The 19,748-nt window shown below is 41.0% G+C and overlaps 1 protein-coding gene across 4 annotated transcripts in view; it reads left to right on the top strand.

Moving 5' to 3' along the window:
- Positions 1–19,748, top strand: part of LOC111872407 (zygotic gap protein knirps) — a 39,903-nt gene that overhangs the window by 9,155 nt on the left and 11,000 nt on the right. The window contains exon 1 of one of the 4 annotated variants that reach the window (XM_023866269.2): positions 7,634–8,560. The exons of 1 other annotated variant lie outside the window; for it this stretch is intronic. In XM_023866269.2, the coding sequence (XP_023722037.1) occupies positions 8,447–8,560 (114 nt within the window). In that variant the 5' untranslated portion in view covers positions 7,634–8,446. Of the gene's footprint in view, positions 1–7,633; positions 8,561–12,182; positions 12,239–18,250; positions 18,350–19,748 lie in introns of those variants that run through there. 2 more of the 4 variants (XM_023866273.2, XM_023866271.2) reach the window with 2 other exon arrangements.

The following is a 19,748-nucleotide window of genomic DNA, read 5'->3' as shown; positions in this document are numbered from 1 at the left end:
TCGGACCATGTTCAGAGCCTCTTTCTCTTGCGGACGTATACAAAATTCTTATTATGCTTTTCAGACACTCAGTGTATAATTGAGCTGAACAAGGCGGAATAAAATGTCAAGAATAATCAGATTAACCCTTTGAAGACTGCATTTCTTCCAAATAATATGTAATATTCCAGTCCGTACCTCAAAGGAAACACATTACGTCTCCACTACAAAGCGCAACCGGTTAATGCTGTTTAGGGAAACAGTCGCTGTTTATTGTGAGAACCATATGGAACACACAAATACACTCTGTGAGCAGAATGCAGAGTTTATTATGTTAAAACAGGTGGTACATATAGTGACCACTAGACTTTAAAGGATTAAGGAACAAGAACAGAAGGAAAACAGATGTAGTAGCAGATAAAAATTACATTGTTATAGAGGGCGGATAAAGAGGAATGCGGAAAAGGAAGAAATGAGAGAGAAGAACAATCATAAAGAAGATATATGAAGTAAATTGACAGAAAAGGAGGAGGAAGGATATTAAGCAGATATAAAGGAAACGAAACTATTAAATGGGAGAAAATGAATAGAAAATAAAAAAGTAGACGCAGAGATAAGAAATTCTGAGAAGAAATCCTCGTAATTGCCTACTTCCTTTTGATATGACATGAACCCCACAGGAAATGAGAACAGAGGAGAAACAGACACAGGAAATGAGAACAGAGGAGAAACAGACACACCCAGACAGCAAGGTGATCTCATAAACCTCCTAACTAGAAATTAGGATGGATACACAGACGAACAGATAGTAAGGTGATCTCATAAGCCTCATTCTATTTTTTTTGTTCAAAATAAGGAAAATATCCTGAAAAATAAAAAACGATCTCGAAGAAATTAGGCACCTACGTATAGTATTGCAGCTGTCCATAGATGACTGCATAATGGGGTGTCACGAACTGGGTATCTCTAGCTTGCAGAAATAGTGTGACGTCTGCTATATGTTTACCGACATTCCCCAGGACTTTGAAAATTGAGTCACTGTATTTTTGTAAATATCTACCATACTACACGGCGGCACATACTTCTTGGGCATCGCTGTGAGATTGTTCAAATCCTGTAAGTTTAGCTTAGCATTTTAATTAATAAGCCGCTGTTTTGTTTGAGATAAGACCTGAAGTCAGGTTCGAAGTAGGGACCACTGTTTTGAGACCCCTGGTTTCATGAAACGGGAGCTGGTGCGTTCTGGCCTGGCCTCAGCGGGGGGCACGCAGATCGTGGGAACCTTACAGGCAATCGTCGGTAAGTCAGCATGCAAACACCTGTTAAAAGGGGTCGGTTCCGCGAATCCGAAAAAAAAAATATATATATATATATTCTCAGGCATGAACAAATGCACGGTAATGTTTACACCAACACCCGTTATGTGTTAGTTACAATAGAACAGTGTTCCACAGCCTTTGAACTGCCTCCAGCCTCGGTACCGAGACGGGCTAACCTGACTGATGGTTTTCGTGTTTTCCATCAGTTCCTCCAGGCAAATACCAGTATAATAACTCAAAACAGGCCACGACCGCTGCCTTCCACATCTTCTCCAAATCATTGCTAACTAATCATTCTACGTATAATCTGACTGTATAACAGGAGCTATTGGCAGCGTCGTTTAATAAGCAAATAATACGAACCGCGTAGCCTCGAAATCTGGTCAGAATAAAAGGACTCTCCTCCACAAATCGAATGAAATGAATGCACGATAATGAGGTCATTTTTCTTCGTCTTCACATGTCATTTCTGAAATGTTCTCACAGGATTTTTTATAGAATTTGGAGTTGAAGGAATTGTCTGCATCAAAACTTCAATTTGGGTTCTCATTTCATTCTTTACAACATCCCAGTTATGAGGGGAAATAGCTACGGGAATTGGTAGAGTCAGGGTGGGGTGATCCAAGAATTTGCACCCCCTACATGAAAAAAGATTAAACATTGACAACAAGAAGGAAATATGTCAAATATACATATAAAAAGTTGAAATACTTTTAAAAAAATCATTCCTCTATTCTGAATGGTGTGCTTATATCAATACAAATAGTCCCAAACATAAGTCTGTGGGAGTCGCGGTAGCTCAGTCTGTATAGCGACGGGCTACAGACTAGAAAGTCCGGCTTCGATTCCCGGAAGTGCAAGATTTTTCCATATTGCACAGCGTCCAGGCTGACCCTCTGGCCTACCCAGCCTCCTATCCAATGGTTATCGGGGGTTCTTTCCCGGAGGTGAAGCTGACAACTCATCTCCATCCAGTGCAGATGTCAAAAATGGTGGAGCTGTACCTCCACTTCCCCATACGTGTTCATGGTATAGTGAGTAATTCATTAAGGGTAAGGACAACCTAATTTTTACGTATTTTGTGACTTGCTCTCGCTTCAGTTGGCTTCTGGCGGCACCGAAGCCTCCAGTAAAGAAACGTGTTAAAGGCTGGCCCATCCGGGTTCGATTTCCGGGAGAAGCAGAACTCGTTTACTTCACCGCAGTGTCCAGACCGTTTCTCGGACCCCCCACTTCGTAGGATTGAGAACTGAGTGTGAAGTTGAGTATTCAGCTTAATATAATATCAATTTTAAGAATGCGTGGAGCTTCAACTGCATTTCTCAACACATCTTCATGTTGTGGTGCCTTAGAATGGGAGCGACCTTTTTTCAGCCATACTTTATGTAAAGTGTAATCAAATTTCACGGCTAAATCTTAAAAAACAGATTGGTAATATAACAATTTTTCAATGACAGAAGTTTGTAACATAATATTCGATGTAAATAAAGTCGAACAAAGCACAACAACAAATAGTTGATACAGTGTGATCCGCTGAGTTACTTTATCACATGCTACGTTCTTACGCTTCTGTTTTATTTCGCTTTATTCTCGTTATGCAGCGCTACTGGTCCAGTTGTCTTTGTTCTCGGGCACTTATCACGCATCTCTTCGTGTTTGTTTACTGCATATTCTCATTTACATGAATATTATGATCACACTGTGTAATCTATACAATTCTATTGATAGATAATATGAGGTTACCGACTTGTAATTGCAAACAAGTTACATTTTTCTGCAGATTTCGGAGATTTAAATTATATCTGATTATATAATGTAACCGGGATAGCTCAGTCAGTATAGTTACTAAACTATGACTGGGCGTCCTACATAGAAATGGCAGTTCGATTCCCGGCGAAGGAGGTATACTCAGCTTGTTATAAAATTGGCAGCGGGGACTTTTTCCATGGGGTTAAAGTGATCAGAGCGCGAAGCTGACGATTCGCTTCCATCTAGTGCCAGGGTTAAAATGTCCACTCCCAGACGTGTACAAGGCGTGAAGCTTTTTAGAGCTCAGGGGAAATTTATCTGTCATTGGAATAGGTGTAAGCAGAATGGATTCCGGAACACGCTTTTGTAGCGTAAGTGACCAGGCTTGTAGCACGTATCGGCCCTTCTAATCTCTGTGCTATTGTACCAGCCATTACTGCACCTCTGTACGTAATGTCCCTTGCTTTGTTCCCCCTATGGATACGAATTCTTCCATTTCTTCAATACGAACTAATGTTTCTGTAAACTGTTATTTATTTTGTTTATATACTTAGTATAGCTGTCGTCATTTGAGTTGGCTCAAGCTGTAACTGTTGTGCGACTTATGTTGAGCAGGTTATCGGTTCGAATCTCGACGGGGAAACAGGTTACACAAACTCAGGGTTTTATTGGTTTTACTGGTCCCTGGGGGTAACTTCCGGGTTAGTACCTCAAATTAGGAAAATACCCCTTCCTTACTTATTACTTTTAGTTTACTTTCTTTATTTTTGAAAAATATGAACAAGATGCTTATGAGATCGCCTTGCTGCCTGTGTGTTTGTATATCCCTGTAATTTTTTTTCTCCTTTGCGGTTTATGTCATGAAGCACGAATGGGGTAGAAGACAAATAGGATATTGGCGGGAAAGCCAGAAAGAAAGAAACCACTGGGAAGACCAAGGCGTAGGTGGGTGGACAATATTAAAATGTATCTCAGAGAGATAGGATGTGATGGTATGGATTGGATTGATCTGGCTCAGGATAGGGACCGCTGGAGGGCTTTTGTGAACACGGTTACGATCCTTTGGGTTCCATAAAATTCTGGGAAGTTCTTGAGTAGCTGCAGAATTAGCGGTTCCTCAAGAAGGCCTCAGCTCCAAGAGTCATGCGGCTCATGTAGAATAAAGAAAAGTATGTTCTCAGTTCTTCCCAGGACTTCTTGTTAATTTATTATTCATCAAATCATTCGAGGCTAGGGGCTTCTGGGAGCGAGGATGAATAAAGCGCAAAGAGAAGACCGACTGACTGAATGACTAAGTAACTGATATAACCTCTTTAAGATTTGGCATTTTCATGGTGGTGAAAATATAAATTGTATGCTCCTGGATTGTGACCCAAATTCCCAGCCATCTTCCCCCTATTCAGAGACCACCCCTATAAAGATGCACTCGTGGTTGGAACAAGTTGCTTGGAAAGCTTCAGTGTAAGTACTTCAGTGATGAACCGAGCTGCTAAGGCAATGGTAGCAGATTGCGAAGGCTCGACCACTGGATACGATCCTGGGTCAGTTGCAGCCATCTCCCAGCCTCATACAATACTCCTCAGTGCCCATCAGAAAGTTCCCGATAACAGATTTGGCGATCTGAAGACTATGGTTCTAACGATGTGACACCTTGTGGTCTGTAGGATCTTCCAGACAGTACGGGGTCACATTATTCACTTGCATTATTCAGAAATTTCGAAAGAACAATCCTAAGAAGAGGAGTTCTATCTTCTGGGATATCTGGCCGAGCAGTTCGTTGAAAGTCAACGGACATTTCTTGCTTGACTTACTCTTCAACCATGAAGATAGAGGTGACATCTTCATCTGAAAGGTGGAGGATTTTCAGCCAGGTACTTAGCATTATATCCCAGAAGACAGGACTCTTTAAACTACTACTGTGATTATCTCAGATTGTACAACTATGACATGTTTCTATGTCAACAATCCTACATTTACTCGTTTAAAATTCCTTACATTTGAAATTAAGATTGTCAGCGAGCAAATACATTAGCAGATATCGACTTCTGAATGACGACTCTCACTCTAACTACGTCGCGGGTGCTCAAGTGTGGACATAATTTATTGGCACAATAATACATTGTCACGTTTCAGGGTGAATGACTATGGATTGGATGATTGGATTTAGTGCACTTGTGCACTCAACTCGTAACTACAATTAATACAGCGCTGTCGCTATTCTACACACTTTATAGTTCACCGTTACACACCCAGTAGAGTTCTCAGTCTTCACTAGTCGTGTCCTGGCAACGGATTTCAACACAGTAATTATACAAATCCTACTGTAACTTCAGTGCACAGCCTCACTCTTGCAACTCAACTAACTCAGTCGCCTTCGACTGCCTTCTCAAGAGACATCCTCAGGTATTACTCGGCTGAAAGAAGAAAGGTTCGCATTCAAGAGAAGACAAGCGCATGTTAATCTGTACCTCACTTTTTTATTATATGCGTAAAATTATGCTACATGTTTCGACCTATGCATAGGTCATCATCAGGCATCCTTTACAAAACAAACTCCGTGCTTCCAGTTCGCAAGCTAACTACACCGACCAAGCGAACGTCATTTGTCGGCGAAGTTTAGTGCCAACTTTAGCGAATAGAGGGTGTCGCGTGGTCAGTGCAACGGATCCCCACAGCCGTTAATTTCGGTTTTCTAGACCGGAGCAGCTATTTCCTTGAAATAGCTCCTCGACTAGCCTCACAAGGTTGAGTGGACCCCTTTCCAGACCCACTACTTCTCAGGAAATCTGGTAGCGCCGGGAATCGAACCCTGTATCTCCGGATCTGTAACCAGGAGCTCTGACCACTAGACCACAGAGGCGGTCCATCAGACATCCTATAAGAACTATAAACCAAGTTCCTTGTTAAATTGGTTATCTCAACAAGGATCCGAATCGAATTCCAGTCGTGCAGCCCATAGCCCGTTACTATGTCGACTGAGCTATCCCGACTCCAATTCTGGGATAGTGCTTAAGATTAAAGAAGGACTGTTTCCTTCCACATCCTTCCCAGTTGTTTATTCATCTCATCCTGTCATCCGACGCTGTATAGAATTAGCTATTGGCAGCGCGGTTGTCTGCTGTCTCTTATATGTACATGTGTGTGTTCTTTGCAATATTTACACAGAGTTGCACCTATTTCAACCAAATTTCCGCTGTAGTACATTGCTCTATGAAGATTTAAGGCACTTGGGAAAAAAATTCCAACATTTTCTTAATTCCCGGAATCCAATTTTATGCCAATAGCTTGAGAACGGTTCGTTCTTGAGTACTGAGTTTCTTTTTCATTGCGTTCGATATAGCTTAGAAGGGCAAAGAGAAACATCGCTAATTCTATATATCCGTCTTAGATTTTGTAGAATTTTATTTTATATTTTTAAAAAATAAAAGTATTTGTTTTTAAATCGCGAAGATTATAAGATTTATATTGTAATGGACTGTATTGCAGTTCTGCAGCCGCTCCATAGCTCAAGCGGTTAGCCACTGGCTTCCCACCGCGGCGGCCCGGGTTCGAGCCCGAGTCTGGTCAAGTGGGATTTGTGGTGGACAAAGTGGCGCTGGGGCAGGTTTTCTCCGAGTACTTCGGTTTCCCCTGCTAATCTTCATTTCACCAATTGCTCCAAACTCACCCTCACCTATCATCTGGGACTGGTAAAATAGGCCATAAGTGGCCGCAGTACAAGGGACCTAGTCCCACCCCACTAACAATAAAATATATTGCAGTTCTGTTACTCTGTATCAAAACCATCAAGGCCAGCATTGTGACTGTTGAATGCATTGCATTTCCTAACTATGCGCGCGCATTGCTCCCACGCAACGTCGAGAGATCAGCCACTAAATAAATAAGTATATAAACAAATAATTAATTCTGAATGCAATATAGATCTTCCAGTAGTACAGGGGATGTGAAAGTAAAGGAAATATAAGAAATTCAGCATCTAATATTCCTCCCTGCACCGCCCTTTTGAATTATGAACGTGTTTAACTGTATGTATTCGGGACTAAGTTTTAAAAATTTATGTGATATTAATAATACAATTTTAAACTCTTCTTCAATAATTGTTTGGACTCTTCTGAAGATGGCCTAGGGTCCGAAATATATGGAAAATATAATCACGCTTTCGATTTTGCTTTCGGAGTCGTAAATAAAATTTGAATTCGACATGGTGTTGAAGATCCATATCGTAGTCTTCTGGGTTATGACACCGTATATTCTGATGGGTGAATACCAACGTTTCAGGGTAACATACCCCCTATCGGACTACATGATCTAATAAAGCCACACAATGAATAATTTTTAATTAAGTAGTTAAATTTTTGTATATTTATTTACGGAGTACACCACTTTGGATATCCCTGGTGTCGTAATTTTCACACGCTTTTGAAAAGTATTTGGAAGGATGATTTCGAAGAACTCGGTTCTTATTTGTACATCGGAGAAGGAGTGATGTCACTGGCCACTCCACGAAGCGGATGCTGTGAAGATGTTCCGACGCGTGTCTCTCTCTGGCGGAATATGGTGGAAGTTAGAGGTTATACCTGCCTGGACCATGTTGATGGTAAGTGGTAGAGAGAGGTGGAGGGAGTCTGCCTTGCTATGAGGAGGAGGAACAAATCCACACAACAGCATCGCACCAGTGGCCAGGTGAAAGGGGGCTCTTCAAGCCAGTGGCCGACTTCATAGCATCTAGCGTATGCATCGATAGGCGCATATCGTGTGTCAATTGTTTCTTGTGCTATGCAGGAAGAGACTTGTTGCAGTGCAGACGGTCAAATAAATGTATTTTTAGACAAGAGAAGATTATTTTTAATGTAAGAATTTGAAGAGAAGTTCAGAAATTTTATTTAAAATACGTAAGTGTTAACAAGTATGAAGTTATCCTTCATTTATATATATAAAAATAATATTCTAGTCTGATTGGTGCTGAAGATAACAGTGAATTAGATAACTCAGCTTAAAAGTTAATTGCATGAAAGTTGATTTTATTTCTGAAAGGAGCCAATGAAGGAGTTTAATGTAACGAAATGTATAACACGTTTGAATAATTTACAAATAATTGTTGGTAGTGTAAAGGAGCAGAGAGAAACATTGAAGGAATCCTTGTGGATGAAATCCTTGATACATCGCAGCAATAAGTAACGACAAGGAAATTCTACAGATGTGTGAAAACTGTTTCTAAATGTCACTGATTGTGCGTTGCGTGTGAAGGAATCATTACATCGTTACACACACTAAATATTACGTAAATATCTGAATTATAGGAAACCAAATAAAGCGAAAGAGAAATTTGACTCGACATAGTGTTACAGTGCTAAAATGTGAGTGACAGGGATGCCGGAGACGTCAGTGTTAGGAGTCAGATGGACGCCGACGCTCATTCAGCGGCAACTGGTGCAGGAAAAACGACGGCTACTGTTGCTGGCGCAAGGTGGTGGGGGCCCGCGGCGGCGACCGCTTCGGCATCTACAGACGTCGTAAGTCTCATGTCCTAGCGTCGTTCTGCTAGGAAAATATCTTTCAGAATTTGATATTCATTGCATAAATTAAATAATCTTTGTCTTATTTGTGTATGGTTTATCTAACTAAGCTGTTAGTAGTTCTAACTACGTCGAATTTTGCAGTGATTAGTGATTTGAAAGTAGAAATATGGATTTTCGTGAAGGGACTTGAGAAAACCACGAAATAGCTCAGTAAATACCGTCGGTATACTGATCAAGATTCGATCCAGACACCCTACGACATTTACTATGTGAGAAAACTTTATGTGCAGACGGATATCCGAGTACTTTCCGCATATGTCAACAGCGTTTTCGGACTGGAACACAAATTATGTGTATCGGTACAGTACTGAACATAAGTGCGTAATTCTCTCTCACATTTGTTGAAATTATGATCCTAATTAACGTGTTCTTTATTTTCGCGAGGGAATGTCATGTGAGGTGCGCTTACTTAGGCTCCACGGAGTTCCTGTCTTAGCCTGACGTTGATGTCTCCTCGCTTTCAAGCGTCGCGTTTTGCTGTCGACATGTGTTCGCGCGCATGTACGGTTAATAGTCATTCGTGTAAGTGCGAAACTTTCCTTACAACTCATTTTAAAATAAATTTGTGAATGCTTGTTCATCACTGTTATTAGTTACTTCTCCCTCCTTAATTATTTCCATTGTGAAATATATTTTTAAGGACAGTTGTTATTTTAATTGCTTCTAGTTTTACATGATAGAGAGAATCATTAAAATCAAGATTTCGCGTAGCCCGAATGATGAATCGGTAGAACTGTTTGCTTCTAAAACACCGGTGCTGTTCTGTAAATTTGTGAGAATAACTGTTGCAAGAAACTTACCTTTTTTTAATGCTAGTGGGGTGGGACTAAATCCCTTGTACTTGTACTGCGGCCACTTCTGGCCTATTGTACCAGCCCCAGATAATAGGTGAGGGTGATTGTGGAGCAATTGATGGAATGAAGATTGGCAAGGGAAACCGAAGTACTCGGAGAAAACCTGCCCTAGCGCCACTTTGTCCACCACAAATCCCACTTGACTAGACCAGGGATCGAAACCTGGCCGCCGCGGTGGGAAGCCACTGACTAACCGCCTGAGCTATGGCGCGGCCAAGAAACTTACTTAGAAAAACTCTCTGTTTTTCGCCTATTATTCCGTTTCTAAATATAAGCTTATGTGAAGGTTAATCTATAACTTAAAATAACCAAAGTAGCATAAATTATTCAACTTTCGAAAGACAAGGAAACACGGCGGGACATACCAAACCAATGTCCTTATACGTCCGTGTCACGCATGAATGTTATTCAGGACCCGAGCAGTGCTCAGTAGCATGTTCAGGGAAATAATAATTCAATAACTATTACAGAGAGAGAAGATTGGGAGATATACTAAGCCAGGGGCCTGCAGTTTCTGAGCAGTGCTCACTAAACTGGGTGTTCGTGAACGAATTATTTAATTCACGTTAGGCAGTAAGTTTTGTGAAATATGTAGAAAAAAACACGAGCTTTTGATTTTCAATTAATTTACTGGTATAATTTGGAAAAGTAATTTGGGGGCCTCCGCCGGTCACGGTAGCCGAGAAGTGTAAGACATGAACTGTCTTCGATCGCTCGGAAGTCGGGGTTGTGGGTTCGAATCCGACACAAGGCATAGATATTTGGTATGCGTATATGTTTATTGTGTTTGTGTTGACCTGTGTTTAAGTAGCCGCCTTGCGACGAGCTGATCACTCGTCCAAGGAGTCCTACCGTCTGTACAATGATCATGAAACTGAAAAAATCAGAGAGCAGGACCCAAGGGGGCTGTAGAGCCAGTGAAAAAATTAGGACCATCCAGAGTAAGGGTTACACGAGAAAAATTTGGGTGCCGTTCCGCGGACCTATTGGAGAACACCCAGATACGTTGAGGAAATTTCTCTGCAATTTTGCCAACATGTACGGCAATCACGGCTGTTAGCGAGATGTGAAAATAATGCAGTACAGTTTTTAAAGGCGAATCGATTCCTAAATATAAATTTTTATTTTTAAAATAACGTTTCAAATTTCCTTGATTTGAGTATTGGCCCGTCTTTGAAATTTGAGCCGCTGCATATTGCCAGCGTTAGTAACCATAGACCTGGAGAACAACGGGTACTTCTGCTTGTTTGAAGACGAAAGAAATACGATATGTTTCTATTTTTTTTTAAGTTACAATACCTTGGTCGACATTAATCAATTCTAATTACGAGAAAAAATATTTAGATATACCTAAGAATGCACTAATTTACTGTGAGGGAGTACAAATTATATATGAGTAAAAGCTATCCCTGTAACAGCCCGTGGAGGCCCATAGGGTTATGTGACGTCGAGGCTCCCACATTTTCTAGAAAATCGCCTCACAGATGGCGGTGAATTTGTCAGCCTTACACGCCGGTCGGCCGCCTTTGAGAATTCCTGGTGCTCATTGATATTAGAGGCTGAGTCGACCCCAGAGCCATAGTGCGGTTAGAAGGATTAGGTAAATTGAAAAAAAATCCAATGACTTCATCGGGAATCGAAACCGCTACCTGCCGACTTGCAGCATAGTGCCTCAACCGACTACGCTACCGCGTGCCCCATGTTAGATATATGTAACATGAATTATGCTGTCATGCTGATATTTCTGGGGTATTTTCAAATATCCGCATGAAAAAGAAATGCGACTTTCAGAATATCACTCTCTCTCAGTTTTTATCAGGAAATGTAAGCAGGAAGTTATTTTTGGTTTGTGTTACAAGTTTTTTGGGTATTTGGAACCGGTTTCTTAAATTATATTTCATAAACTGCCTCAAAATATGTTTCCCATTTCTATATAACCTTTCCACGAACATAACAAGTATATATTTATTGTTATATTATTTATTTAACGACGTTGTTTCATAAAATATATACTGCGGAATTTATTGCAGAAGTTATTAAGAATTTTAGATTTATTATTTAATTATATATGAAATTTATTTTTAAAAACTAGTGAATAAAACAGATGGCATTATAGAGTATGGAAACTAATTACCAGACTTTGCGTTCAATTAATGGACAGGAGAAAGTGAATACTGTATGGAGATTGTATAAATAGGCTCCATGAAACAGGTACCTGTAATCTCTTATCTTAACGAGTTTCAAGAGTTTCTTTTAAAATATTAAGTTAAAATGAAGATTTTCTTGAAGAATTAGAATTCAGAACTATCGTGTAAGTCGTGCAATTCAAATTCAGCATGTCTTCCAAGTTTATAGATGTTTCTAATATTGACATTTAAGCGAACTTATTTCAAAGAACTAGCAATTCTCAAAGTACATAAAATCAGATGAACTCTTATGATTTCCTGCAATGAAAATATTTAAAACGAAGTTTGTGATTAAATTGTTGATACAATAAATTTATTAGTTTTATTGTCCTTTTAAATTTCTTCACTTTTAAGCCAACGACGTGTCGGGTCAGATATAAAGTCTGAAACTTAAAAGCATATGGTATGATAATGTGCTGCCTGTCAGGGCTATCGCACACTTCAGAGGGTGGTTTATGTGTAGGTATGGAGAAATGGTGATTAACAGCGGTAACAAGCAGATAGCCGAGAAAGATCTGTTGTCCTCCATCACGGAACATGAAGTTACCGGAAATGAAACCCTGTGCTCTGCGGTGAGTCGCCGGTGCCTAAATCCCTGAGCTATGGAAGCACACAGTATCCTACTCTGTACCCCCAAAATGTGTAATTGGAATTGTTAAATGTAGTTGAATTTACAATATTAAAATTATATATCAGGACAAAAAATCGCGTATATTTAAAAGAAACATTACCGAAAAATAATATTTTGCCATGTAAGGATTGTTAGTCACAAGATTTGCATTAATCAGGAGATTTTCAGGTCGAATTCAGACTTATTATTATGATATTTAAAGAAATGTGGTACTGTAGTGCCCGCATTTCAACGCGCTTGCGCAGAGAGCTTAGTGTGGGAGGCCTGTTGGAATGGACCACCCGAGGAACCAAACCATACAATAGAAGACAGCATTACAACAATTCTATTGGACAGAAGGTTTAATTAAATGTCCGTCATTAAGGTAATTTCGGTTATGTTTATGGATTAACAAAATAAACAAATAAATATATAAATAGAGTAAATATGTTGCCATGCTCATAAAAGCCATGGATGATATTGTCACGTGTCTGAGTGTGGCTATACACGGGGCTTGTATTGGTGAATGGATGTATTGACCACTTACAAATTGTAACTACAACTAACTACGACACTATCGCAATTACTATAATTTGTATTTCACTAGAGTACACAGTCTAGTTTTCTCAGTTTGTAACTTGACGTTTCCAGTTAACGGTTTCAACAATGGCTAATCCTCTGCCTCCGGCTCAAGTCTTCTCTTCGCAGGCTCTCTTGCTTGTAACATCTCGACACGGACCACATAGAAAATACAGCTTTTCTGTTGTTGCGTTCGAGTCTGACGTTGCGGGAACATGTTCACCGAGCCGTTGCCCAGAAACGGCCCTGTTATATCGGCCTATCTCGCGGTCGTTACATAGCAACGGTTCTACACGCTACAATATACCAATATTAATACAGGCTGAGAGATGTATGGGAATGTTTGTGATCAGAAAATTAGAGCGAGTCTAAGATTTCAACGTCGTTAGCAAGCTAACGAGCCTTTGAAGGGTTCCATATCATGCGTTATGACGTCATGAAGTCCTTTGGAAGTCAACTGACATTTCGGAAGGATACGTAGCCTCTATCTTCAGGGTTGAAGTAAAAGCTGACCTTTCCGCCATCTTATGCTGGTTTCTTGTTTAGCTTAGTCTTCCGAATTTAAGATGGGGGTGGGGGCAGTATGTTCTTTCGTTACAACGGTAAACAGAATTACTCATATAAAGCATAATTCAAATTATTTTAATATAATAAACACGTAGTTGGTTGAGGCACTATGCTACAAGGCGGAATGTCGCCGGTTCAAGACCCAATGAGGTCACTGGATTATTTTTCAATTTACCTAACCCTTCCAGCCGCACTGTGGCTCTGGGGTCGACTCAACCTCTAACAGAAATGAGTACCAGGAATCTTCCTGGGGGTAAAGGGTGGCCGGCTCGTAAGACTGACAACCTCACCGCCATCTGTGAGTCGACTGTCTAGAAAATGTGGAAACCTCAACGTCTCACAACCCTATGGGCCTCCACGGCCTGTTACATTGGCAGCTTTACTTTTTACTTAATAAACAGGATATATTACATTTTTGCTATTTATAAGATTAAAATGTAAAGTTGTCCCTGTGCTTCAATAATTAGCACTTCGCCATGAAGGGGTATGGGGGAGTGGATGTACAAATCCACATTTTCTTTACCTCGGCGTTAGGCGGAGTTGAGTGGTCAGCTTCACACCCAGGTTGCTTTACCCCCTGGCAAAAGCCCCCCTCTCCCAGTACACATTGGATAGGAGGATGCGTGGGACCCCAGAGCCGGTCTGAATGACGCGGAGAAGATAAAATTGTTGACCCTACCGGGACACGAATTCTGACCCGTCCGTTGTGTAGCCCGCAGCCAGTCACTGCAACAACTGAGCTATTCCGGCTCTTGTTTACAGGAGCACAATTTGATTTTGTGGTGGCATTCGAGTTAGAATTTGGATTTCTGATTATAAATCTCGTATTAGTTCCCTAACATTTCCCTAATGGGCCCTATATGCCTTTTCTATCTTCTTCTGCGCTCCCCTTTGACATTGCTTTCTCTGGCGAAGTTGGCCCAGCCGTTAGGATTCTGAAGCAAGAAACTGCACTGAGTACCAATCAAAAGCAGAGTTCATGTGATGTAGATGAGGGGAATAATCGCTGTTTACAGATAGAGGGAACCTGTGTTCCTGCAGTAATCACCGAGTTCAAGAGGCTTTAGCCTCTTCTCCTGTGCAGAATGAATACACTCATAAAAATAATAACGTTATGCACGCCGAATGATTTTACGTTCTTCTGCATTTAGAAACATGCACATTAATGCCTTATTTGCAATTACATGCATTCAGTTTCAGTTACTTTCCTCTTTCCTTCAAGGGGGAGAGAAGGGGGGGCGGAAGACTAAGTTTTTGCAACAGAACAATTCGATTCATGGTAGAGAGCAATGCACATAGCCAAAATGGAACGCTCTAAGTGACATGACGTGGTAATATCAGAGTCTGAAGAACTCAGAAGTACGTACCCTCACAAGGTTAAATAAAGAGCCTGGATAGCTCAGTCGGTATAGAGACGGGCTTCCATAACTTGTACACTTCTCCAAGTATAATTAGAATGATTAAATCAAGGAGGATGAGGTGGGCAGAGAATGTTGCATGAATGGGGAAGACGAGGATTGCGTATAGGATATTAATGGGAAAGCCAGAAGGAAAGAGACCACTGGGAAGACCAAGGAGTAGGTGTGTGGACAATATTAAAATGGATTTTAGAGAAATAGGATGGGATGGAATAGATTAGATTGATCTGGCTCAGGATAGGAACCAGTGGAGGGCTCTTGTGAACACGGTAATGAACATTCGAGTTCCATGAAATGCTGGGAAATTCTTGAGTAGCTGCAGAATTGGCTTCTCCTCAAGAAGGCCTCAGCTCCATCAGTAAGTATAGCGACGGACTATGGACTGGGCTGCTGGGCTCCGGTTCCCGGCAGAAGAACGTCCAGACCGGCTCTTGGCCCCATCCAGCCTGCTACTCCGTGGGCACCAGAGGTTCTTTCCGTGGGGGTCAAGCGGCCGGGGCGTAAATCTAACCACTCACCTCCATCCAGTGCCGAGGTCAAGAATGTACTCCACTTCCCTTTACGTCTTCATGGTGTGGTGCTCAAGTAGTTAAGCAGAGGGACAACTTCACGATTTTAGCTTTACAAGAGTAAGTGCATATATTTCTTAATCCCAGAAGTCGCAGAGGTTAGCATAAAGAGGATATGCTTGAACATTAGAAGAACTCTGAAATGTATCCACAGAGTTAATTCGCGCTTCTCGTTTGCTTCTCACAATGTACATATTATTTACCTGAACTGCAGTAAGCAAGACAGGAGACGCGGTGTTTCCTGTGAGGTAGGGCTTAAAGAGTTAAATTTAGTCGAGTCTTACGCTTCAGAGGTTTAATATAGGCCAGAAGTATTTTCTAAGCGAATTCTACGTTTTCACAGAAATTAATAATAACATCGTAGTCCCCTGGGAAGTGTTTCTGTGTACTTTCTTAAATATTTACTTAGAACTACCGCGAAAAAAAATGCATTAAATTCCCCCGGAAGGGTAGAACCTATCTACACTACCTCAAATCCCAAAAATCATGATCTGAAGGCACTGTAACCCAGCCATTCGCTAGGTGCTTCAAGTTTGAGTCTTGCAACATGGATTTAGCAGGTGCTACATCACGACACATACTCTTTTGTTTGGATCCTTAATTAACAGTTACACCACACGTTTCTTCAGTACGTACACACAGGACCGGCGCAAGCGCAAATGCCACCCACGTGACGAGATATGCCGCCTCTTCCCTGTAAAAATTCGTCACAGTAACACGAAATTCCCAGACGCTGTGACAACAATCATTGGTGTCATAGTTCTTAAAACGCTTTTATTTACGTTGTTTCATGACATGATACGGACAAACGAGAAATTTGATTTCATTTAACAAAGTGCAAAATGAATTAAAGGTGTTTGAAGGTGCTCCGCAAAGCGGCCGTTTTGTTCACCTGTACTTCACTCCATCCCTGCCAACACGCATAAGCTCTGAACGAATATATTTGTCTGATAATATTATACAGTGTATTGTGTGTGTGACTATAGACGGGGTTTGGATTGATGGCCGGATTTATTGAACACTTACAGAACGTTATAAATAACTACGATAGTCTCACTGAGTTACACACTCTAAAGATCACTGTAGCTACAGTACACATAAAGTCTTTTTTGTGTGCTATGTCTTCACCAGTCGTTGTCTGGTGACGGATCCCAACAATGTTCCCTGCGTCCGTGGTCACCAGGTGGTGACTATCTCAGAACTAATTCATTGTTTCAACTGTCGATTCTCAACTAACTGCCCTGCTTAATTAAACATCTCGAAGCGGACCGCACGACTGTTTTACATTTTATTATCTCGCTGTCATTGCCCAGCAACGGCTCTACATGTCACAATGTTATACAGTGTTATACAACTTGTCGTATTCCTCATTCTATCTAATCTGGCAGCTTATTTAATGTGTCATATATATTCTTTAATAACTTCATTGAATTATAACAGTTTGTTCATCGTTTGTAGATTTCTTACACCCTGAAGATGGAAGCGATACGTTCCTTCGAAATTTCGGTTAACAAAATATCTACACGGCGCCATATGCCAGAAGACGGCATTCTTCAGCGCTTAATTTCATTCAGTTAAGCTTTGAAATAAATAATATTTTTCTACGAGTATGCATTGATCCCATTTTGTGTACTTATAGCTTAGGTAAATTTTAGGCATTTAAAGCGCTTATTATTATTATTCCGTATTTTATAAATATGACGCCAGAATCTCAGACTCGTCGCTTTATAGCCAGTCAAGTGTCGGGTCAGAGGTCAAGTCGCAAACTTACACCCCGAGGCTGTGACAACGTGCTACTTCATCAGGGCTATCAAACCTCAGAGACAGTGATACGTGTGTATGGAGTAATGGTGGAATGATGATTAACGGGGAAAACCCGAAGAAAGTTTCAGAAAACACTCTTCTAGTTGCAATTTATCTGCTTTGAATTTCGTATGAAGTCACCCGGGAAGGAACTCGAGACCCTCCGATAAGAAGCCGGTACCCAACAGCCCGGGATATGACACGGCCCTCAGAATTCACGGCCGAAATAAGGGAATCCCATGTTCACATTCACAATTTAGGAGAACTGGTAAGGGCGGAGTAGGGATTTGTGAATAGATTTAGTGACATGCACATGGCTCCATACTAAAAGCAATTACAGCGCCATCGCTGATACCTGCAATTCACAAATCACTACACGCTAGGTCTTATTCAGACATCTGTGCCTTCACCAGCCGCTCCCTGGCAACGGCTTCTAGCAGTGGGTACTCTTTAGCTTTCCTGTGCTCAGGTCCTCTTGTCATAGCCGCCCGTGCGGAACTCTTATCAACTGAACTATAGCGCCAACTCTTCTCTGACAAGACGCTGGGTAACGTCCGAAAACAAAATATTTTTATCAGATGATTTTTCGCTTTCATCTCTCTTCTACTATACCTCCCTCTTTCTCTCACGCAATTCAGAAAATATTTATTCTTGACGCAACTGCACTGTTCGGCATTTTCATGGAGATACTGGGGAAGACATAAAGATCTCAGTCAGGAAGGAGTGACGAGACTCGAACGCAGTACCCTCACAATACGTAACAATGGTGTTATTCAGTTGAGAATCCGAATGAAACATCCGAAGGAAATATGCCCACACGAAAGTTATCTGAGTTGTAATTTTTGTAGGAAAATTGAGGCCAGGCAGGCTAACGAACAGGTATGCCCATATCTTCTTGATAAAAGAAAGCAGATTAGTTGTATTCAGCCATTTTCAAAATAAGGTCACGAAATATTAACGTGTAGTTCAGAACGTTGTGTTCAGTTGAATTGGCCACAAAGAAGAGCAGCTCACTCAGCTGGGCCGGCATTTTAGAACGATTTCAAAAGCGACCATAAAACACGACTGAAGAACCATACGACACTCATGTGCTAAAATGCTTTGTGTCTGGACAATCAGACGAAGAGATGGAATGATGTAAGTACACACACGGACATGTACAGAATAGACTTGAGGTTTCCACACTCATTCTTCTGGTTTATGTCACTGAATGGTGAGGTGGATAGTCCCAGAGGTTTCGGAGGCAGCCTATTGCTTACAGATAAGATTTTAAGTTTCTCTATGTTAAAAATACTTATTATGATCTCGTAGGTTATAACAAAACTATAATTTTGCCTGTGGTTCTGTATGGATGTGAAACTTTGTCTCTGACAATAATGGAAGGACACAGACTGGGGGTGCTTGAGAACAGGGTGCTGAGGAAGATATCAGGACTGAAGAGAGATGAAGTGACAGGAAGTTGAGAAAACTGCATAATGAGGAGCTTCATAACTTGTACTCTTCTCCAAATATTATTACAATGATCAAGTCAAGGAAGATGAGATTGGCAGGGCATGTAGCACGAGTGGAGGAGAATAGGAATGTATATAGGATATTTATGTAAGTTTTGAGGTTTTCACGGCGATGACAATGAAGAGAGTCGTCTTCTGGGTTTAGGCACCGTGTATTCTTCGTGTTGGCCGACGTTTCGGAGGAACGTAGCGCCTTCATCTTCAGAGCAGTTGAATGGCTGGAATGCGGAGAGCAGTAGCTGTATAGGATATTGGTTGGAAAGCCAGAAGGAAAGAGACCAATAGGAAGACCTAGGCATAAGTGGAGGGGGGAGGGTGTCCTGCATAGCGCAACACGTCACAATATTAAAATGGTTCTTAAAGAAATAGAATGGGGTTGTATGTACTGGATTAATCTGGCTGAGGATAGTGACTGGTGAAGGGCTCTTGTGAATGTCGTAATGAACTTTCGGGTTCCATAAAATGCTGGGAAATTCATGAGTAGCTGCGCAACTGGCGACTTCTCAAGAAAGGTTATAATACCATGTAGTCTGGCAGGTGGCCACCAATCTTTTGAAGCAACTGCCTGCATTTACGGTAGGAACTTTACGTAAATCCAAAATATTGAATTATAGTAATTGATGAATTGGGAGGGACGCAGGACGAAGACGCTCTGTCCTGGAAATTCGCTTTGAGGTACTGATAGAAGCATTAAAATTCTTGATACGCCGGACCTGCGCAGGACGAAGCATGATCGATAGTGACATCTGGTGTGGCTAGTGGGAACTTCGCTTCTATCTTCTCTCTTTTTATCCACACCAACGGCTTATTCTGCAGTATTATTAGGTACACTGTTGTTTCACATGTACTATTTTGTGAGACACAGGCCTTAACAATCGGTTTGAACAGAAACTGAAGTCTCCTTTCTCGAATGTTACAGTTGCTGGAAGATAAACTTCAAATGTATTAATTTCTGTCTTTTCCGTGTTCTTATCCATGGTTATTATTATTATTATTATTATTATTATTATTATTATTATTATTAT

This window comes from Cryptotermes secundus, unplaced genomic scaffold (genome assembly GCF_002891405.2).
Source record: "Cryptotermes secundus unplaced genomic scaffold, Csec_1.0 scaffold247, whole genome shotgun sequence".
NCBI lineage: Eukaryota > Metazoa > Arthropoda > Insecta > Blattodea > Kalotermitidae > Cryptotermes > Cryptotermes secundus.
The sequence above is the reverse complement of the archived record's forward strand: the minus strand, read 5'-3'. Positions and strand labels throughout refer to the sequence as shown.